Source organism: Gymnoscopelus microlampas, assembly GCF_963454915.1.
Source record: "Gymnoscopelus microlampas genome assembly, chromosome: 17".
NCBI classification, from domain to species: Eukaryota; Metazoa; Chordata; class Actinopteri; order Myctophiformes; family Myctophidae; genus Gymnoscopelus; species Gymnoscopelus microlampas.
In genome coordinates, this window is record NC_139954.1 from 40934539 (window position 1) to 40957837 (window position 23299).

The following is a 23299-nucleotide window of genomic DNA, read 5'->3' on the forward strand; positions in this document are numbered from 1 at the left end:
TGTAGTATAAGCAGTGGCCTGTAGCCACTGCTATGTCCTATGCTATGCCCTATAGCAGGGGTCTTCAACGTTTTTCAAGCCAAGGACCCCCTAGCTGATAGAGGTACTTGGTCTGCTCTTTTTTCCCTCTACACCCATGCCTCTTTGCCAAAAATAGCAGATCTACAAGTTCACAGCGTCGTGTGGTGCGAGGCGTTGTGAGCTTGTAGATCTGTTATTTTTGGATAACGTTCTCCTTAGAAAAGGGATGCTACTAGGGTTCAAGTGGTTCATGTAAAAAAAAAAATCATATCACACAAAGATTTGGCAGCCCCCCTGTAGTAACTCTGAGGACCCCCCTGTTGAAGACTCCTGCCCTATAGGCCTGTCACTAACTCAGCGTCTGGGGACCAGCTTCCCGGATATTCTGTGTCTCCGATTTCGCATGGGTTTCCATGGACATCGTGTGATTGCGGAGTCTGCGGACCGGGTCTCTCCATGGAGCACAAACTATGGATCATCCATTTGTCGTTTTTAACTCGTTGTACTGCTGTAAAGATTTTAATAAAATATTCAATACAAAAGTGCTGCCACAGGAGCGTGCATTGTGTGTCATTGTGTTGTACAAGCTCTGCAGCAAACCACAATATTAAAAAAATCTGTTTCAAGTAAAAGGCTGTATTCTAAATTTTACTTGAATAAAAGTACAAAAGCATTGGCATCAAAATGAATACCAAAAGTAAACATACTAAATGTTTTCAAAATGTGTCAAACTTTTTAGAAAATAGCTGAGATGTACAAGCTCAAACTTGTAGATCAGCTGTTTTCTATATTTAGTATAAAATTGGGCTTAACTTGTTAATGTATGTTTTGTAATAATCATCCAAATCTGCAAAGAACTAACTAAAGATGCCAAATCATAAAAAAATGTAAATACTCAAGTAAACTAAATGTACCTCAAAATGATGCTTATAGGCACAGTACTTGAGTAAATGTACTTGGTTACGTTTCCACCACTGATTGCTGGGGGTGTCCAAAAGCACAGCTTTGTGTGACCTCTCACCACCCCTTGGAAGGATCGAGGCTGTTGGATCTTCTGGGCGGTTTGTTGAAATCGAGCCACAGCTGGCATGCGACTTGTAAACCTGCATTGCCCTTTACTGTAAATTTTGAAGTCACCTCCCCCCCAGCGAGGGTCCGAGATTTGACCTCATGCCTGGAGCTGCCGCTAGGGGTGTGCAATGCTGTTTATGAATAAGTAACATGTTTACTCAAGACGCTTAGTGTAGGCGATTAATTCCATGTTAATGTGATACTTAGAACGATTCCTTGCCAGCGTGATGAAGCATACTGTATTTAGACTATTGGCATCAAGTCACTTAAGTTTGGGACAAACATTGGATATAGAATATCACTCCAGAGAGTGCTTTTGGGTGACTTCTTGTGGGACATACTTGTATTGACTATGAGACACTGGCATTACAAATGACAATATGTCATTGTATTGAAAAAGCTGTCCTTAATGGATAATTGACGCTAAACCTTCCAACCCTGCTCCATTCAAACCTTGACAAAGTTAGCATTATCCATACTGAAATTGAAAGTCCTTATTATCACATCCTGTCAGCTAATCTTTATCAAATCCATGCTATGCCTCCATACTTGTTTGCTCAAAGCTGGTGAACCCATTAGTATACTAGAATGGAGCATTTGACTCCAAGGACAGGTGCAGTGAAGAGGGGCAAGGTTTCTATGGCGGAGGGGGGAGGGAAAGTCAGTCTTGGAAAAGGTGATGTCGGATGCCAGGAGGCGAGCTTGGCTGACAGCTGAGGGAATGAGGCTTTCTCTGGCGTGCCCCCCTTGAGATGGGGTCACTAAAAACCTAGTGGGGAGGGAGAATGGGCTGGAAAAGTGTGGAGGAATGTATCCCAGTCCCCGCTTCACCACCGGGCCCTGGCAGAACGGAGGAGGGGTGGGTGGGGGGCGTTAGCACTGCCACTTGGAGACAGATATAGACAAGAATTAAGGGGGACAGAATTTGCACTGTTAGGCAGCCCTGCCCTGGGTCAGTGGTCGTTGGCAGCTGAACGCTCCACATTAGATTTCATCCTTCTGGTAACTTCCACATTCTCAGAGGCTATAGTGATGTGATGATGGTGGTCATCACTCTCACTCAATATCCAACCAGACAGCTACAGTACAGGGACTGCATGGGACAATTAACTGTTGGAGGCATCACCCACGGCTGGGCACGTTCCTAATTGCTGGAAAAAAATCTGTGGGTCCTTTGAGTATGAAAAACACAAAAATACAAAATAAATCATATTTCCCCCGTTTTACCTTTATTACTATTGTTTTTAACCTTTTAACTAGTTTCTCCTAGTAAAGTTGTTTTTATTTTGCTTCTGTTTTGTAAAACGACTTTGAGTACTTAGAAAAGCGTGATATAAATTGTATGTATGTATTATTATTATTATTATATTTCTTTCACTGGACAATCTTCTGCATGCCAATGATGCAAAGTATTGTCACACAATACTATTGTTACACAATACTAGTGTCAGTTAGCATGGCACAGTTTTCTTTGTCTGTCATCACAGTATACAGTAAGTGTTTCAAGAAAAAATATAATAATAATACATATAATAATAATCAAAAGACGAAGTGGGTGCCTTTGGTTTTCACTGTTGCCATAAATAGTGCTTGGGAAATATGAACATGAGAGACTGAAATCTAAATCTGCTACCTGACCTGACCCACTTCTTCCAATCAGCTCTGTTTAGGTGACACACTGCCTAATTTATGGCCATTTAACTCAAAGAGTGACTTTTGACAGGCGGCCACAGTCAGAGAAGACACAACAGCAGGGAATTTCTCAACTGACAAATGGCAACAAAAATAAGTGTCAGAGTTTAATTACCATGCCTGTCTTTGATGCTTTAAGTGTGTTTTGAAAATTATGAGGTAAGAGGTTACATAACTAGCCAATATTGTGTTTCCCCTTTAAGAACCATGTTACTGTACATGGCAACACCATGTAATGTAATATTCAAAACTCTCTCCATCTCGCCCCCTCTCTCTCGCTCTCTCTCTCTCTCTCTCTCTCTCTCTCTCTCTCTCTCTCTCTCTCTCTCTCTCTCTCTCTCTCTTAGTCTTCGCTCACTCACTCACTCACTCATTGACGCACCAGAGTTGTGTTGCCTAGCTACCAATGCGCGTCATCAAATAAAGAACACTGAATGGTAGCAATTTTTGTCATCATTTAACAACCACTAAATTTAACCAACTGACTAAATCATGTGAATGAAGCTGCTTTGGGTGCATTACAGTAGCCTGTGCTTGCCACGCGTGCATACAAGTCTAACACCAAGTTGTGTGAGAAACAGCGGGAGGCGCCCTGAGCCTACCTGGTGACCCGAAATAACCTCATTCAGTTAGCAGTTTAGCACCCGCATATTTGCATATTTGAGTTTTCCTCTTTTATTCTGGGCCCACGCCTGAACAAACACCCCCCCAACACTCCTGCAACAGATGGATCGCCCCCCTACTCCATGTTAGGAGTAACACCTGCCTCCCTTCCCCTCCTCCTCCACTCGCTGGCCAATCCCTTCCCTGGGATGGCTTTGAGGAGGACACTGGGGAACATACTTCATATATATACGCCTAGACCAACCATTAAATACTCTGAGTCTCCTCCACTGTATCTACTGGGTTTTGTGTGTGTGTCATAGGGTCATAGTAACCACTCTTATCTAACAAAATGGCACCCAAGAAGGACGCTGCTAAGCCCGCCGCCAAGGCCGCTGCACCCGCAGCCGCTGCACCAGCGCCGGCACCCGAGCCAGAGAAGCCCAAGGAGGTTGGAGTGGACCTGTCCGCCGTGAAGGTAACGGTTCACAGGATGGGAGCATAAACAGCAGCCTGGGAGGGATGGGAATGGATGATAGGATGGGATAGTGACCGCTTAGAAAAGTTGCATTGGGAAGGGTTCATCTGCTATAGGCTTTGTAAAAATCTCTGTAATTGTAAGGCTATTTGGATCTTTCATTAGGCTATTTAATTGACTTTAAAAAACTTTAAAATATGGGAAGCAAATATTTCAGTTTTGTTGTATAGGCCTATTGCAGTTTTTTTGGTTTGTTTAGTTTTTTCTTGTTTTGTGACAGGGTGATAGCCTACAGTTATTCATTGAAGAAAAAGACTAAACCTGGTGTTCTTGTGGATAAAAGGAAATTGTGCATCCCTTACAGGTTATAATAAAATAGGCCTACACGTGGCTTTAGGCATTGGATAGGCTATTCTGGATGTAACTAGACATTCTTTTTTCCATCTCTGGGAGTTTGTGGTCTTTAATAGAGCAGTGGTTCCCAAACCTTTTAATTTCAAGGACCCCTGTAAATCTGAGTATCCATTTTGAACACTCTCAGAGTTACAGACCTGTAAAAGGGTCCATCTGTACCCCACCAAGGTACCCTGAGGGTCCCGGGAGGACCCCACTTTGAGAACGACTGTCACCCTAGTTCTTTCATAAATATTTTTGCTAGGACAGTGGGTTTAGTCTTTAAAGCTTTTGATTTAATCTTACATGAGTCCCTCAACGGGGTGCTGACAGTCAGTTTGTAAAGCAGCAAGGTGTGGTTGAAAGACCCCCGCAGCACCATGGATAGAGACCACCTCAGGGCACGCCCCTCTTCTCTCCTGATTGGACAAGTGGCGCGGTGACAAAGTGCCACAGCGTGCAGGGGTGCCGCCACCAAATGTGGAGATGTTAATGCATCTAAAGATGGAACCTGCACCGCATATCGGGTAGCCTAATCCTCTGCCCATGCCAACCTAATTTTGGCCGAGAGAGAGATTATACCCCTTAAGCCAACTTCAGAAGTGATTGCTTTATTCTGTAGATTAGTGGAAGAGGCATATCTATGCCCTGGTATTTAGGATTGATTGTCGTGGCTTTGCTGTCCCTGTTTTGGTTTAATTGACACGACATTGTTTGCAATTGTTCTTTTGCTATGGAGAGGAAAGGAGAGGGTCAGTTTTCAAAATCGCCGCCGCCTTCAAGTGTTGTTGTTTTTTAGATTTTCTGTATACAAATGCCCGTGTAAAAAAGAAAGAAAAATGTTGCGGCATTAGTCTGTGTTAATTCAATGTCCTGCCATGGTTGCATGAGGGGTATAATGCACCAAAGCATATATAGCCCCCCATTGTTTGTTCTGTAAGCTAAGTAACAATCCAAACACAACATTAAATCACATAATTGTATGTATGTATTATTATTATGACGCTAAAGCAGTGGTTCTCAAACTAATTTCAACAACCCCCATAAGTCTGAGAGTGCGCAAATGGAACCAAATGGACCCTTACGGGTCCATTTGGTTCCATTTGTACACTCTCAGAGTTACATACCTGTAAGGGTCCATTTGGAACCCCCTCAGCGAACACTAGGGGGTCCCTGGACCCCCCACCAACACGACGCTAAAGCACCACACCTGGCAAACGCACACATATAGGCCTACTTTTCCTGTAGCTGTGTAAAAAATGGAGCAACCACTGTATAGCACTGTTTGTCTGACTCTTGTTCTTGAATGTTTTCAATTGTTTTATTGACAAAGCCTCATGTTTGCTTTGTTTGTCCTCAGGTTGACTTCACCCCAGACCAGATGGATGGTGAGTACACTTGACTGCTTTTTTAACCTTTCCACAAATCATATCGCATTAGTATTCTAAGTGTATAGCTGCTGTTAATGTGATATATACTGTGTCATAGCACATAAAGTCAAATTATTGCAAATTGACATTGAGACCTCAGCGATGCATCATACAAAATCGGTGTGACAGCAGCCATTATTGTCAAATTGCGCCAGCCAACAACAAACCCAAAAGTCAGCGTTTTTATAACGACCTCCGTTCCTGACACCTCCTTAGATATTTAATCTTCTCTGACAGGTGGAACATGTCCCGACACATGAAACAAAGCCTCCGTGATATTATTGTCACCTGTTGGTTCGTTAGCAGCTACGTGTGATTACGCTCAGCTGTAGTAGGCTTCTCAAAGTGGGGTCCAGGCCAGGGGACCCCCCAGGGTTCCTTGAGGTGGTTCCAAATGGGACCATCTACCATGTAACTCTGAGAGTGTACAAATGGAACCAAACAGAACCCGTAAGGGTCCTCCATTTTGTACACTCTCAAAGAGTTCTGAGGGGTCCTTGAAAAAAAAAAAAAAAGCTAAGATAATTACAAACCAACCAGCCACACAGTCTGGCCCACGGCGGGTCGTTCCGCTGGCGTCAGCATTCCCTACTTTTATCCGGGTCAGCGGCCAAGCTGCCTTGCCTTTAAAAGGAGGGGGCTCATATTCTCAGCTATGTTTATCAATTTCAAGGCGGTCTTTTAAAAGTCCCACCACTATCCAGGGCTCTGAGGAAGTGAGACAGCTGAGGTGCTCCGTCCAATGAGTCTGTGACAAAGTTAATAATACGAGATTATCTCATGTCCTTCCTGGTCACTTGGGTCACTTCCGACTCTCCATTCCGACGACTATAGGTCGACCCTTACTAGAGGGGGAAACTAAATCAGTGGTTCTCGAACATTTTCATGTCAAGGACCCCCAAATTGATAATGTATTTGGCCATGGAACCCACAGCTGAAAATATCATGTGCCAGGGACAGGGACACCTGTCAGGGACACCCCAGATTTGTGTTGTTAAAATGTTTCAAAAATAGTGTGAGTCGTATTTTTCAAATAGCTGTATGTAAAGTTAAAGTGGTTAAACTTACTGTGATGCTATTTTAACTCGTTTATCTGGGCCCCCCTGAAACCCCCTCCTCAAGGACCCCTGGCGGTCTCCGGATTCCATTTCTGACACCAATACCAAACAATATCGCTTATAGATCATCTTCACACCCAAATTACCCTAGCCACACTTACACACAGTAAAATGATCAGTTAATTTATCCGTTTGTAATATATTTTTGAAATGAACCCTGATGATTTTACTGTTGTTGTCGTCACCGGATATTGCCCTGTGTTGATTGATTGGCTCAAGTACAACAGAAAGTTGACTCTCTTCTCCTTCTTCCATTGTATAGACTACAGAGAGGCTTTCGGCCTGTTCGACAGAGTGGGCGACAACAAGGTGGCTTACAACCAGATCGCAGACATCATGCGCGCCCTGGGACAGAACCCCACCAACAAGGAGGTGAACAAGATCCTCGGTAGCCCCTCCGCTGACGGTGAGAGAAACACACACACACACACACACACACACACACACACACACACACGCACACCAGGGTTATTATAGTTAACTAAAACAAAATAACGAAAACTTTTAAAACAGTGGTTTTCAACCCTTTTCATATCAAGGTCCATTATTTATTTGGCATTTGAGCCACGGACCACCATTTCATGAGATTTTATATATTTTGTTATCGTTGGATACGATTTCGTCCACAATTCCATGCTGTATTGATGTTGGTATCATAGGAGAGATAACAGGCAAACGTTGATCAAAATAATGCAGATGTTTAACAATAATTTAACTCTTGAGAGCGTAACATGAAACCAAATGGACCTGTAAGGATCCATTAGATTTTATCTTACACTCTCAAGAGTGAAAGATCTACCCAATAAGGGTCCATTTGGTTATCAACTCTCCATCATTTAGCTGGGGACCTCCCGGAACCCCCTCAAGGACCACACTGGTGGTCCCCGGACCACTGGTTGAGAACCACTGATTTAAATGCATCAGTCTATCTGCCTGGCAGTGGCAGTGAAGCCATTGACTTCTGCGCCTATAAGCATCAATCCATTACCACTGAAACCCTATACCGACATAGTTGATCGTATTCCTAAGGACTCTATACTAGGCCCCCGCTCCCGTTTTCAACATCTTAGCCCGAAAACAGCCGATCGACAAGCTCAAAGAGTTCTGAGCTTGTAGATTGGCAGTTTTTCAAAATATATATTTTTTTGGAAACAGACGATTTACAAGCTCACAACTCGTTGCATAGATCTGCTGCTTCCACTATCTTTGGAAAATGTATGAATCTTTTTCAACATGCAAAATCATACAAAAACAAATATTGCGATTATCTCGAATACTGCGATTAGGTCGATTATGTAATAATTGTGACAGACGTAGCTGTATATCCAACACGTATCACATTCACTTCTGGATGTCATCATGACCACGCCTCTCTTCTCTCTTCTCACCCAGACATGGTCCAGAAGAGAGTAACGTTCGAGGAGTTCCTGCCCATGCTCCAGACCATCGTCAACGCCCCCAAGGTCGGATTTGAGGACTACGTTGAGGGTCTGCGTGTATTTGACAAGGAGGGCAACGGCACCGTGATGGGCGCTGAGCTGCGTATCGTCCTGTGTACACTGGGTAAGTGTGTGTGTGTGTGTGTGTGTGTGTGTGTGTGTGTGTGTGTGTGTGTGTGTGTGTGTGTGTGTGTGTGTGTGTGTGTGTGTGTGTGTGTGTGTGTGTGTGTGTGTGTGTTGTAGATCAGCTATTTTAGCAAATTTTGCAAACTTGTTTTTTTTTAAGATAAACTATGTAACTTTGCCCTGTGTTTACATAACAAAATAGATACATCTTTTTACCCATAATTTCCCTTTATACCAGCAGTCATCAGCCACTGGAGAGTAGTGTGGTGGCGTTTACCTGCAGGAACACTTTTGTCCTCTCGCTGTATTTTTGGTTCAGTAAAAACACCAAAATACAGCGAGAGGGCTATGTGTTTCGGTGACGATTATGGAAAAATAATAGCGATTAGCTCAAATAATTGTGCTATGTAATAATCTGTGTAGATGGTGTGTGTGTTACTGACATCACTGTGTACCTCCTAATCTACAGGAGAGAAGATGACTGAGGCTGAGATCGATCAGCTCATGCAGGGACAGGAGGATGAGAACGGCTGTGTCAACTATGAAGGTGAGATTCTAACCGCTTATCCTACATAGTGTTAGGTAAAAGTTGAAATTGACAAAACACATTAAAGCAGGACTATGTGAGTTTGGGGTATCAGTGGCCACTTTGGACACAAATAACATGGCAGCCAACATCTTTGACTTCATTACCCAAGAGTCTCTGCAAGCATGACGGCAGGGGCACGCTGTGATTGGCCAGTCTTTGCTTTGACTGGCAGCTCTGCCTTGGCAAATTCAAGGCAAACTCATAGTCTCCCCTATACATAGTAATACAGTCAAGCCCCTAGCAGGGACCCCCCTGAGTCTATACATTTATGGGAGGATGATTGTTAATGCTTAAACATGTAACTTTATAATTTTGTGGGACATATGCTATATAGTTGTTCAAAGGTTACACAGTGCTTCTTTAATTTCTCTGTATATGACTATAGTACAGATAGCTAAATGCATAACTTCCAAGTAAAACTTTTACTGTATAAGTTTAACCACTTTAAACTCTAATGTCTATACTTAATTGATCAGGGTTCCCCAGTGGTCAGTAATTGAAGTACACCAAATCTCTTAAGTATATGCATTTTTGTAAATGAAACATCAATGAATCAATCTTCGCCGAAAATAGGTGATCCACGAGCTCACGACGACACATTGTGAGCTAATAGATCAGCTACTCTCGCCAAATGTTTGCATATTTCCGCCGTAGGTTTCGTCTATTTATTATGACATGCCCAGAGAATAGGGACATTAGGGTTCATTCATGTGGTTAATTGTCTTCTCTCTTCTCTCTCTCTCTCCTCGCCATGCTTGCTTGCTGCTCCTGGGGGTTTGTTTGACCACAGCCTTCGTCAAGCACATCATGTCTGTGTAAAGGAAGCTGCCACTCCAGCGGTGCTGAGCCTTATTTATGTGTGCAGAAGACCCCATGGTGTCATGGCATCCCACTTCGTTGTTCCAACACCAACCAACACCACCAACGGAACAGGAGTCAACCAAAAGGACAATGAGATGTCATTTCTGAATGACTTTTTTGTTTTTGTTTAGGGTTATTCTTTCTTTTCTTTTTTTCCAACTGGTGCTCTCCTCTCTCTCTTCTTCCTCTCTTTCTTTATCCTTTTCCAACTTGAAGCGAACTGCTTTTTCTGCAAGATGTCAAGAAGCTCCTTTCTTGTCCCTTGCGCACCTGCACCCCCCATGTGGGGATGATGTTGTCGGGTTTTTTTTCTTTTTGGTCTCTGGTCTCGTCAGTGACGGGAGGGAGGAAGGGTCCCGGTTCCCCTCCTCCTTGTCCCTTACTGTCCGACTGGCCCTCTGTCGGCCAGTGGAAGTGACTGGCTCGGCCCAGGACTGGCCAATCAAAGTTGAATCTTTCTCATAATAACCCAAGCACCCCCACCCCACCCTTACCCCTCCCTCCCCGAGTCTTAAGTTATTGTACTTGTCCTGTACTGTCATTTCACAATAAACTTTTAACAAACTCCCATTCTAGCTGTTGTTGTTTTTTTGGTTCTGCATGTTAGCATAATAATACTACTACTAATAATATAATATCTCAGATTTATGTATCTCAGTCGCTTTACATGGTGAACATCTACTTTAGCGTATTCGTTTGTCACCGTGTCCGGTGGTGGATCAGACGATAATAGACAGTCGTGGAAACTAAGTACCTTTTCTCAAAACTTTGAGGTATTTACTTCACTATTTTATTATCTATTTCCATCAATACTGCTACTCCACTACAACTCAAGAGGCAAATGTGTATGTTTACTACAATGGTTTTAAAACTTTAGTTTAAAGCTACTTTGCAGATTTAAAAAAAATAATTTTAACCCCCCCCCTCACGCATTAGAAGGCCAATATCAGTCACCAGAACCAATTACGGATGGGTATTTTCAATGAATATATCATGGTTAAAATGGAGTTTGAAGTTCCACTGAATTTATATAGGAAGGAGAAGTGTCTGATAAAATGAATATCTAATATCTAAATACTGAATCAAGCAACTTAAAAAATGTCTGGGGTGCTCACAAAAGACAGAGTAGACGTTCCAGTACTTCTTCCACCACTGATAACAGATCACTCCCGTTCATTCCAGTGTCCCTTCTCATCACCTGAAAAAGAAAGACAGCACTTCGGTGGCAATTTTTTGTCCGTATTTTATTGTCATTAATTGTTAAGAGATTTTTTTGTAACTGGTGTCATACAGTATCAACAGGAGAAAAAAAAACTGCGTACATCTACGTTAACTTTACCTGTTAAATACATTTACAATTGCTGTAGAGTGGGGGTTGCTGGGGGGTGGGGGGTGAGGGTAAGGGGCACAAGGAGGGGGGAAATGCAGAAAAAACACTGAAGCAAACAAACAGTTGCAGGTTTTTAGATTGAGAAATAGGGAGTGGGGGGCAGTATAGTATATATCACAAATGACGACTGAAAAATAAAAATTAAGAAGAAGGAAAAATACAGTAGATTACCGGCACACTAGTATCTAACAGATGCAAAAATGATGCAAGTTTTCCTACGTCGTTTTCTTATATTTTATGAAATGTCTTTTTTTTTTGGTACAGAATTTTCATTTTCTTCCGTTGTCCACTTTGTCCATATCACCACTATAAAGCGTAATTGATGCTCCGTCGCACAATGGTGTGTCGAGCGACAAAAATAACAGACCTAAGTAGCTCAGAAGAACGCTTTGCGGATGCAACGTGTTGTGAGCTGATAGGTCTGTTATTTTTGGTGCAAGACACCGTAGAAATCGGGCATTAACCACTCAAACCCCAGCATCCTTTCCCCACAATAACAGAAAACAGAATGGACACTAGTATAGAGCCCTGAGGGACTCCGGTTAACCATAATTATGGGGTTTAAGTGGTTAAACTCCCTCCTACAATAGCGTCCCCCCATGGAAGTGCCACAGGAATTGTGACATGTGCTCAAACACAGTGCACACAGTAGCTGCTTCTGTCGTCAAACCTCAGGTCACCAGCATGCTTTATGTATCCAATCAAATATTGTGTTTCTGACTCCACTACATTTCTAGGAAGTGGAAAAAAAGTACATGCTGAATTGATCACTTAAGCCCTATTTCAAATATAGTGAATATGGCAGATTTACAAGCTCACAACGCATCGCAATCGTGACGCGAGTGAGCTTGTAATTCCACTATTATTATATATTTTTGAAAATGTCCGGGAAATCTTTCAATTGTTTTGGGAAATGTCAAAAATGTTTATACAGTCAAAAGCAAGTACTCCAGTACTTTAACTCAAGTACAAATTTGACGGAGCAAACTTTCACTTGTAGTTGAGTAATATTTGACCAGGAGTATCTATAGTTTGACTCAAGTAGTGGTGGTTGAGTAGTTTGTCCACCAACTGGATAAATTATATGGCACCTGGTATTTATTCCTGATGCAGATCTGTGTACTCTGGCTGTGTAGGGAGTGGAACTAGAGAGAGCTACCGGTAAAGTGTTGAGTTCATCGGTCCCTTAACACAGTGGTTCTCAACCTTTTTCAGGCCGCGACCCCCCAAAAATAATCATATGTGAACTGGGGACCCCCCACCCTGACAAGCACTTGAAACTGTAGGCATTACATTTAGTTTGACTCGGTTCAACACATAAATATTGTGAAAATAGCAGATCTACTAGCTCACAACGCCTTGCAATGTGAGGCGTTGTGAGCTTGTGTTTGGTTCTATTTGCACACTCTCAAGAGTTAGAGATCCGTTACAGATCCGCAACACCCCGTTTTAACAACACAAAACGTGTATGAGGGTCCCTGGCACAAAATATTTTCAGATGGGGGGGGGGGGGGGTCCACGGCCAAAAACATTAATTTGGGGGTCCTTGACATGATAAAGTTTGAGCACCAGTGCCTTAACGGGACAGAGAGATGCACTCCAAAGAGCATAGCAATCAAATCAGCTGTCTTGAAGTCATCACCACCAAGCGTTAACACCGTAAACAACTAATAACTACAAAAAACATGAACATGTCGATTTACATTATCCAATGATTCAGGAAATAACTTACTAAAATTGTTCCTTTGAAATACAAAATAGCCTCTTGTTGTACTAGAATTGGTACATGCTCGTCATAACATCATCTAGTTGTTGCAATAAATGCAATTTTACAGGTATAAGTTAATAGCCGGACAATTAAACGGTTTCTTTTTAAAATCCATTTGGAAGAGATGTGGGTGGCAGGGAGGGAACCTGCATTTTTGTACACAATCTTTTTAAATATATATATTATATATATATATACGTTATATATATTATTTATTGGATGTCAAACAAGCATGACGGTTAAGGATGCTTGGATCTTTCGGAGGGGGGGGGGGGGGGGGGGGGGGGGGGGTACGGGTCGGGGTGTCCTGGCATCCATGCACTTTTTACTGAGCGAAGAAACAAACACGTGCTGCATGGGTGCAGTGGTCACATGACTTTCTACTTAGCATAGAAAAGAAAAAAAAGAAAGCAGGAAAAAAAGGGGGGGGGGGCCTAGTGTAACACCCGGGCTTCAAACCGAGGACTCCCCAGTCGGGAAGGGACACTAAAGCCAAACATCTTAACCCCTTTGGCTGGGGGGGGGGGGGGCATTAGGATCTTTTTGGTCTTCAGGCCGTGGCTCTATACGCCACTCTGCCACACGAGCATCTTCCAAAGCACTGACCCGACAACCTGTCGAAAGCCCCGTCCGTCCCCAGTCCTGGCCGGAGAAGAAACCCATTGAGGCAGATCTGAGATCAGTGCTCAGACTAAAACTAATGCTATATAACATTTTTTAAGTTTTTTTTTAAAAAGACTAGAGAATTGGAAACAGTACATTTTTGGGGTCAGAAAGAGCTATGGGGAGGGTGAGGGGGTGGGGGGGTTGGAAACAAAATACGGTACTTCCTAACGTCCTAAAGTTGGAGAAAGAGTTGGTGTTTGGTGTGTGGTGGAACTTGAAGAGAGAGAGAGAGGTTCTCTAAGGGGAGGCAGTTCCTTCAGAGGCTGTGGTTTCGCTTGAACGGTCGTCGTGATAGGCCCGATTTATGCTGTGTCATACGACGGAGTTGCGCATCCCCGGAAATAGCCGATCTACAAGCAGGTATAGATCGGCTGTTTCCCGCCACCGCGACTCCGCCCTATACGACGAAGTATAATTCAGCCTCTGGGTGGCAGGAGTGGCTGTAGGAGGGGTTATGGGAGGAGTTCACTGGAACCAGGTCAACTCGGTGGAGGAGGGTGGGCACATGGGGAACAAAGGGTGGTCGTCCGGAGGGATAAGGGTGTGTGTGTGTGTGTGTGTGTGTGTGTGTGGGGGGGGGGGGGGGTATTTTTGGGTGGTTGGGAGCCATTTAAACCATGGGGGGGGGCTTCTTCACAAGCCCTGCTTGGCCAGGGCGGCGGTGACGTCCTCGGCCAGGGTGGCGAGCTGCGGAGACTCCAGCATGTTGAGACTGCCGGAGGAGGACAGGTGGCTGTCGCGGTGGCGGTCGGGGGACGCCGAGCCGGAGTGGCCCGTGGACCGGGTGACGATGATGTCGGCTCCGCCGTGGTCCACCTGCGCCTTATTGGCCGGGTCGCGGAACTCCACCTTACGGCTCTCGATCTGCGATCGGATGGGGCAAGTGGTGAGACACAGCGGGACGGGATGAGGGACAGGGACAGGGGGGGGGGGGGGGGGGCGACAAGCCGTACTGTATGTATACTCACAACAAGGCACAGGGATTAAGCCTTAATCCCTGTGTTAAGGCAAAAACAACAAAAGAACTACAACAATCAAATCCGGCCAATTCCCATAAATCTGTAATTTGTGGATCAGTGTGAAAGGAGAATACACACACTAGCGATCCGTCTCCTAAACTATTAGCACAATTATGTACAACTAGACGCGTCGCAATTCTGGGAAATTGCAAAGTGTGGTTGCGCCGACGCCAGTCGCGGGTCGCAGGCGGCCGCCGGGACGTGAGGAATACGCCGGGAGGATTACCGTCGGAGGCCGCACGACGTGCGATTCGAATTCGGTGCCAATCGGATCCCGCGTTCGTGACACGTGCCGTTTTGATTTGAGGAATTCCCATTAAAGTGGATGGGGACATTTAATGCACTAATCCATCAATATCAATTAAACTATACAACATATCTCTTAGCATGGTACAAGCCTTGGAATCACGATGAAGCCGGTCAATTTGACATATGGCACGAAATTGGGGGGAAAGAACTGTGGGAGAAATAGCACGCCAAAATAAAGTTTATCTAGAATAAATAAAGACTAGACGCGTCGCAATTGGCAATTGCAAAGTGTGGTTGCGCCGACGCCGGTCGGGACTCCAGTAATACGCCGGGAGGAATACCGTCGGAGACTGCGCCAATCACATTGTCACGTCACTCCTGAGATCGCTTGCGTTTCATTTTGAGAGGATTGATCCCCCCAAAAATCATGTTTTTGCATCAAACGGTTACATTTTACGCATTTGTGGCGCCCCCTATGGATCAAAGTGGAAATGCTTTTGGGGATTCGTTGAGTAAACCACCCTCGACATGTGATTCAAATCTGGGATCGATTGGACGTTTTGTTCGTGATTTGTGGCCTTTTTTGTAAAACGGGCTCCTCCCGCTAACTTTGGAAGCCATTTACGGATGAATGGTAAGGACTATCAAAATGCCGCTTGGAGATATTTATCGCAAGGGTCCATAGATTATGTATACTGCTTTGTGTGAGATTTGGACAAAATTTGAAGGAAAAGGAGCAAAAAGTGTGTTTTGAAGAAAATTCAAAATGGTGGAAAATCTATCCTGACGCAAATGGGCGTGGCCTATATGGGAAGTTGCGTGTTGACCCAAGGAATCTAGGGGAAAAGGAATTTTGATTTTACGACCTACGGTTCAAGAGTTATAGGCGAAAACGTAAAGGGGGCTGTTATAGCGCCACCATGAGGCTGACTGGTGTGATTCTTTTTTGAATAATTTTGCAATAAATTATGAACCTCCCCTCCAAATCTGGTATCTCTAGCTTTTACGGTTTCTGAGAAAGAAATACTTGAAATCTAGTTTTTTCATTTTCCCATTTTCCATTGAAGTGGATGGGGAAATGTAATTCACTAATAAATTAATATCAATTAAAATATTCAACCAATCCCTTAGCAAAATACAAGCGCACGATTCCCGTTCAAGACGGTCATTTTGATATATGGCACAACATTGGGGGATAAAAACTGTGGGAGGAGATGCGGTCCAAAGTTTTTTTAGTAGAGTACTATAGTCTGGTTGCCCTGTTAGGGCAACCACACTAAAAAGAGTACTATAGTCTGGTTGCCCTGTTAGGGCAACCACACTAATTATGATGTTTTGTTTTTATTATGTTGGACACAGACAACCAGTTAAAAAATATATGCAGATTAATGCTTTAACCTTTGCTTTTATGACATATCTTTAGTGACCATTAGTGTTTTATGGAAGATTGTGAAACGAGTTTGATTTTTTTTTCACTCCACTGCCTTCGCTAGATCAATGCATTTGAATGGAGAGACCAGACGGGGGTCGCGCATCTGATGGGGTGTGAAGTGCCTTTATCTGCTGGCTATTGTTTTCCTACAGCCTACCAACAGCTTAATCTACAGACGCTACTAGCTACCACACCTGACCTACTGTTATACAACAGTAGGTCAGCGTTGCCAGATCTGCTTATTATAATTTCCCCGGAACATTGTATTTGAAAATAGCCGATCGACAAGCTCACAACGCGTCGCATCGCGACGCGTTGTGAGCTTGTAGATCTGCTATTTTCAAATAGCTGATGTATATGTTAAAGTGCTCATGTGGACCATAGTCGCTTCTTTTGGGATGGTTTTCCTAGACCTGGTTGCTTGTTTCTCTCACAGAATCTGGCAACACTGCTTGGCACACAAATCGAGTGGAGCGCATTTGCGTGTTTACGGTGTGGTACCGCGTGCAAATATGATGACCAATGCAACACTGGAGGCGGGTTGCACTGTTGGCTCCTCAGGGGAGCTGCGTGTGGATGACACTTACCAGGATGTGTGGTGCGTGTTATCCTGGGAACCCACCTTGGGCTGGGCCTTGTCCTTGAAGTCCAGCTTCACAGTCTCTATGCGCACGTTACCGCCCCCTGGAGGCGGAGGCACAGAAGGCAGGGGGGGCGGGGGCAGGGTGAGAGGGGAGGAAGACAACAGGATGTACGGTCCGTGAGAACATTTACATTTTGAAATGTACATTTCTCACTTAATAGCTCGTTTCTCACTACCCGTGGCCCGTGCCGTGAAACGGTACTTGTTTATTAGGTTAGTAATTCTCAAAGTGGGGTCCAGGGACCCTCAGGGGGTTCCGAATCTTTAATTCTGAGAATGTACAAATATAAACCAAATGGACCTGGTTCCATTTGTGCACTTTCAGAGTTATGGGGGGCCTTGAAATTAAAAAAGTTTGAAAAATCACTGATAAACCGTATTGTATGTTAATGCAATGGTGCTCGTAGATTAACCACCTGAACGCGAGAGTCCCTTATTCCATGTGGGCGAACAATTGCAGACAAATAGCCGATCCACAAGCTCACAACAACGCGTAGCGACGTGTTGTGAGCTTGATACAAGCCGGTACGAATCTGCAAACGTGTGCAGGAAAGGTGAATGCATGATGCCTCTTCTGGGCAGAGAGCACATGGAAAGGCAATTAACCACATGAACCCAACGGCCCTGTTCTAGGGCGAGCATCCGGAGAAAAAAAAGCAGATCAACAAGCTTATACAAGCTTTTACAGTCTAGTGACTGTAAAAGTAGAGACTGCATGTGACCAGTAGATGGCGGTGTAGGCCATCATGTTGTCCATGATATTTCGTCCACCCTGGACCCAATACACATGGAAGCAGTTCTTAACATGCACATTGTTGCTGTCAAGCAGAAACCTCTTATCTCCATATTCTAACTTTTTGTGTTTTCATAAATTGACGCCCTACTTGATCATACTACAGCACCACACTAAAGCACCAAAAGTAGCAGATCTGCAAGCTTGAAACTTGAGCTTGCAGATCTGCTACTTTTGTTATTTTTTAATTTCAATCCTGAAAAGTAAGTAGTTTTGGACATTTGAGGTTTCCACCCGACACAGAGGACATGCTTAACGAGCACATGCTTGAACCGTGGTTTATTATTATTTTTTTTTTGTTATAAGTTTATAATAAAAAAAGTGCCATATTCTAGTAGTAATCATTGCTGTATAGAGTGTTTGTTCATTAACAGGAGTCTCTCTCTTTACCAAACAGAAAATGTATTTTCAAAATATAATCCAATCAGGAGAGAAAACTCATACAGGATAAATGAATTGGAAGTAGCCTAATGACACAAATAAGTGAGCAGACAAAATTGGAACTGGAACACTATACAATTGAAACTGAAAGGCTAAACGGGTACTCTATCCTTATTGGCTAAATTGGCAATCCACCTGAAAATGTATTTTAGAGCGGGGGAAAACCCTGTCACTGAACAAACACTTTATAGCAATGATTACTATCAGAATATAGTGCTTTAACCTTTAGTTCTAACCAAAAAATATCACTTACACTGCCTTTAATTTAGGCAGATTCTAGCCTAGGCATGGTGCTTACTTTGGTATCCTCTTTACTTTGTAGTATCTTTGTTCGCTTAGTATTCTAATGCCTGATTTATACATTGCTTGTTTATTTATCATGTATTTGTTTATTTGAAAAGGATCCCCATTAGCTGATGCCATGGCAATCAGCTAGTCTTACTGGGCTCCACAAATCGTCATCGGAAATAGCTGATCTACAACACTTTGTGAGCTTGTAGATCGGCTAGTTTCAGGGCGGGACACAGGGCGTAACCAAGTATAAATCGGGCATAATTACCTCGACCACTTACCCTGTTGCAGACTTGCAGTGGTGGTAACTAAGTACATTTACTCAAGTACTGTACTGTATTTTTTACTTTGCTGGAGTATTTTCAATTTGCAATACTTTTACTTCTACTCCACTACATCTCAGAGGCAAACATTGTACTTTTACTCCAGTAAAATGATTTGAAAACTTTAGTTACTAGTTACTTTGTAGATTTTGATTACTATTACAAAACATACATTAACCACTTCAGCCCTAATTAAGCTGTTGCTTGTTTTCTGTATGGGGACCATGGATGGAAATCCTGAGCATTCTTGCTAAATCTGGTGTATTTACCCTACATTTTATATGTAATGTTCATCAATATGCACTGTCTTGTCCAAATAAATGTATAAGAAAAAAGAAAATGCGTGAGCTTGTAGATCTGCTATTTTCACCATTTTGAATTTGTCGAATTTGTCGAATTTGTTTTTTAATTTTTGAAACTCTTCTGAAAATATATTTAAAATATCAAACGTTGAAATATTGTGACCCATGAAAATGGGTCCGCGACCCCAAAAAATGGTCCCAAAATCCATTGTTTGGGAACCACTGAGTTTAAATAATCAGTCAGTGTCAGTGTCATAGTCAGTGTCATGTGAACAAGATGTGACGCTTACCTGGCCGATGGCGGATGTTGTCTAACGATCCACATTTGGAGGTCACGTGACTCAAGTCAATCCTCTTGTTCTGGATCAGCACCTGTGTGTGTGTGGGTAGGTGGGTGGGTGGGGGAGACAGGAGGGTCAGGGGTCATAGTTCACGGATGGGGGTCACACACACTATATACGGTGACCATACAGTACGATCCCGGTTAGGCTGACACTAAAATGTCCTGGTTTCAACATTCACTAACCAAACTGTCCCGGTTTTCTTCACGGTTAAAATAATAACACTCGTCTTATATGTGTGAGAGTGCGGTCTAGCCCAATGGTTCTCAAACCTTTTTGTGCGAAGGACCCCCAAATTGATATATATTTGGCCACCAACCCCCATCTGAAATGGTTTTGTGGCAGGGACCCCCATAAGAGAAGATTTGTGTTTCACAAATGTAAAAATGATGCTGTGAGCTACTGTATTTTTGAATACCCAACGTATAAAATATGGACAAAGGGGTTAAAATGATTGTGACACTAAATTAAAACATTTTGCTGGGTACCTGTCCCCCCCATGGACCCTTGGGGTCCCCAGACCCCACTTAGAGAACCAATGGGCTAGCCAACACCAACTCAGGAGTCCTGAATAGCTGCCCTCCACACCCTCCTTATAGCATCATCTTCATCTTGAGCTCTGCAGTGTCGTTAGCTCAGCTGTCGCGCCGCTTCTTGCCTTTCCTGACTTCTCCCCATTATGCTTACATAGATGTTTATCATGTGCTGTTCTGTTGAAAGGTGCAGTCACTAGGTGTACTAAGCACTAAAATAAATCCTGTTTAATATACAAATTTAAATAAAATGTAAAAAATTCAAAGAAATTGTAACAAAAAAAATGTTCACAAGCTTGTAGACCAACTCTTTGTATAACTAAAGTGAAATGTTAATATAGACACATATGTAGTAAACATTCACACCCAGTGCATTGATATGCTGACTGGGACATGTAAATGCTGTTTTACATTTTTTTATACAAATTCTCACCATCTTCGTATTTAAATGATTATGGGTCCCTGTTTGGGTTTTTAAAAATATGCTTGCCCTAGGTCGCACACGCACACGCACACACACACACACACACACACACACACACACACACACACACACACACACACACACACACACACACACACACACACACACACACACACACACACACACACACACACACACAGTGAGACTACCAGCTCAGTGGCCTTGCGGTTAGAGTGTTCGTCTTGAGATGAGATTGGCGAGGTTGGGGTTTGATCCCAGCCCGGGTCAGTGCGGTTAGAGTGTTCGTCCTGAGATTGGGAGGTTGGGGTTCGATCCCCGCCTAGGTCATACCGATACCCCCCCCCCCCCCCCATTGACAAAACGCTCCCGGGGGGCACCGAAACGTGGTCCGCGCAGCCCCCCCCCCGTTGACAAAACGGTCCCGGGGGGCACCGAACCGGGTCCATGCACCGGGCACCACGAAGGGTTAATCCGCCCCTGCCTTTGGGCCACATGGCTCGGCAACTCTTACTTACTTGTGACTACTGTTACATTCTGGCACACTTGATATGTAATTGCATGTAATTGACAGATAACTGCAGGAAAAAACTGAATGTGGTATGTACTAAATAACAGCTTTAGGTGCTGCAGTGTTGTGTTGCCGGTGTTTGTCATGACAACCAACCATATTGAGACGTGATACGATGGCTTTACGAGTGCTATAATTGTGAGGTGCATTTCAAAGCATAGCCAATTGGTTCCGTCTGGCACACACACGGAAAACCTGTCAGACACCTGCCCCCCCCCCGACATAAAAGTGAAAGAAAAATGACAGTTTGTCAGATCGGTGTAGGCTGTGGAGTGAGAGAGTGCACAGTTGAAAGTAGCCATGGGCAAAGTCAATTACCAGAGGATGTACAGTAGTAGGGATTTTCTTTTAGCTGTGGGGCTACATCATACGCACGTGCACACACTCACACATTCACACGCACGGTCGCCGATTGAAATATCCTAAATATGTAGGCTTATTAATTATTAACCTACAATATATAAAATTGTATACTTTACTTGCATAATGGGGATACTTTAGTGTTGCCATATACAATTATGCATTTTACCTTGCAGACCTCTGTAAGTTAGTTCATTCATTAAACCATCAGCCAATGTCCGCATCTTTGGAGCGCTTCAGAAAATCCGACAGCTATGCCTCTTTTAAAAGTGGCCTGTCCTACAGAACTGAATCATTGATATGCAGCCAGCCAGGGTCATTCCTATGTTAATTTGCACTGTTGAAACTCAGCAGCTTTTGTAAGATGTTGTGAATGGTTGTTTTTGATCAATACGCTACTGTTCTAGGTAAGTTGAAAGCTCTCTCGTGTGCAGAAACGTGCACGCACATGCACGTAGCATGTCCATTACATCACTGTTTCTCAATGTCAGTTCCAGGGACTATACCAGAAGTGCAAATGGACACTTTCGCGTCTTGTAACTCTGAGAGGGTAGGAATTGAATAAAACCGACCCCATTTGTACACTCTCAGCGTTCAAACTTTTAAAAGAAGGCCGATGCACACCTCAAAGGTTAATGACAGGTGCGTAGGACAACCAGGAATGTCCAAATGTTCAGAAAGGGATCTTTGATATCAAATCAAAGAAAGGACAAACATGCTTGTCCTGATGAAGGTCTAACGATCGAATAGTCGATTTAATTTTTGTGGGGCGGCAGTGGCTCAGGGGTAGAGTGGCCGGGTAGAGTGAGCTGGAAAACCGCAAGGTTCCCAGTTCGATCCCGGGCTGGGGCGCTCCCCTAGAGTTAGTGTCGAAGTGTCCTTGAGCAAGACGCTGAACCCCTAATTGCTCCCGCCATCGGTGTATGAATGTGTGTGTGAATGGGTTAATGGCACAATCAATGTAAAGCGCTTCGGATAGACGCGCTATATAAATGCACCATTTACCAAATGCACCAAAATGCACCATTTAATAAAGAGCATCCTTTATGCAAGTTCCAGACAGTGTGCGGGACCTCTTTCTTTGATTTGACATCAAAGATCCCTTTCTGTACACTCTCAGAGTTACATAAACAGATTGGTGTAGAAAAGTGTCAAATGGAGATCTGTGGCCTAATTAATTTTTTTATTTCAAAATTTGATTGGAGGATAAACCCCATGAGATGCACCATCTCGTTTTCAACTGGGTCCTCAGGCACAACACACAAACTATGACAAGAAACAATCAACAGTAACATCGACAAAACATACACGTGAGGGCTCTCACACCATCCCAGACCATTCTACATCTGCTACGCATGTCATATATATAAAGAAAACCAAAAAAGGAAAATACAAAAATATATCAAAATAAGCTGTCAAAATCAAAATACAATCAATTATATAAAACAAGAATCAAAAACAAGAACAAGCAGATTTGAGCGAATCAAGCAAAGAATGCATTAGAGGAGAAAATATGTGGTTATCTGACACACCCCAGGATATCTGTATAGGGAGAGTGGGAGGAAAAAACATGCAGAGATAAAATGCAGAGGGGTGAGTTGATAAAACGGCAAACACGGTGGAGGAATACAAGTTTCAGACACAGCGGGGGAGGAAGTCACACACCCACACACCCCCACACACACACACACACACACACACACACACACACACACACACACACACACACACACACACACACACACACACACACACACACACACACACACACACACACGTCACATCCATGGAGATGAATCACTGGGACATGTCGTAGGGTGAGTCACCCGCTGGCTGTCACCGTTTCATTTGATGTCGAATTTTCTGACAGCGGGTTTTGGTGTTTACTTTAAAGTCACTTTTAGGGGGCATTTC

At 43.5% G+C, this 23299-nt stretch overlaps 2 protein-coding genes across 2 annotated transcripts in view; one reads left to right on the forward strand and one right to left on the reverse strand.

The window, feature by feature from the left end:
* The first annotated feature begins 3655 nt into the window (after window positions 1–3655).
* myl1 (myosin, light chain 1, alkali; skeletal, fast) lies at window positions 3656–10391 on the forward strand. The gene is made up of 6 exons (XM_084085293.1): window positions 3656–3865; window positions 5619–5646; window positions 7069–7212; window positions 8199–8369; window positions 8841–8918; window positions 9751–10391. Exons 1-6 carry the CDS (start codon window positions 3740–3742, stop codon window positions 9777–9779), a joined length of 576 nt encoding a protein of 191 aa, XP_083941419.1. The 5' UTR covers window positions 3656–3739; the 3' UTR covers window positions 9780–10391.
* A 3887-nt stretch (window positions 10392–14278) lies between these two features.
* Window positions 14279–23299, reverse strand: part of map2 (microtubule-associated protein 2) — a gene marked incomplete at its 3' end in the record, with an annotated part of 94577 nt that continues 85556 nt past the window's right edge. The window contains 4 exon segments of the mRNA XM_084084275.1: window positions 14279–14509; window positions 16933–16941; window positions 16944–17029; window positions 19429–19510. Coding sequence (XP_083940401.1) covers window positions 14279–14509; window positions 16933–16941; window positions 16944–17029; window positions 19429–19510 — 408 coding nt within the window.

Excerpts from the sequence above, each read along its gene's own strand:
- myl1 (XM_084085293.1), top strand. The coding sequence starts at position 3,740 with ATGGCACCCAAGAAGGACGCTGCTAAGCCCGCCGCCAAGGCCGCTGCA. Across the intron at positions 3,866-5,618 it reads TGGACCTGTCCGCCGTGAAG|GTTGACTTCACCCCAGACCA; the intron begins GTAACGGTTCAC and ends GTTTGTCCTCAG. Across the intron at positions 7,213-8,198 it reads CGGTAGCCCCTCCGCTGACG|ACATGGTCCAGAAGAGAGTA; the intron begins GTGAGAGAAACA and ends CTTCTCACCCAG.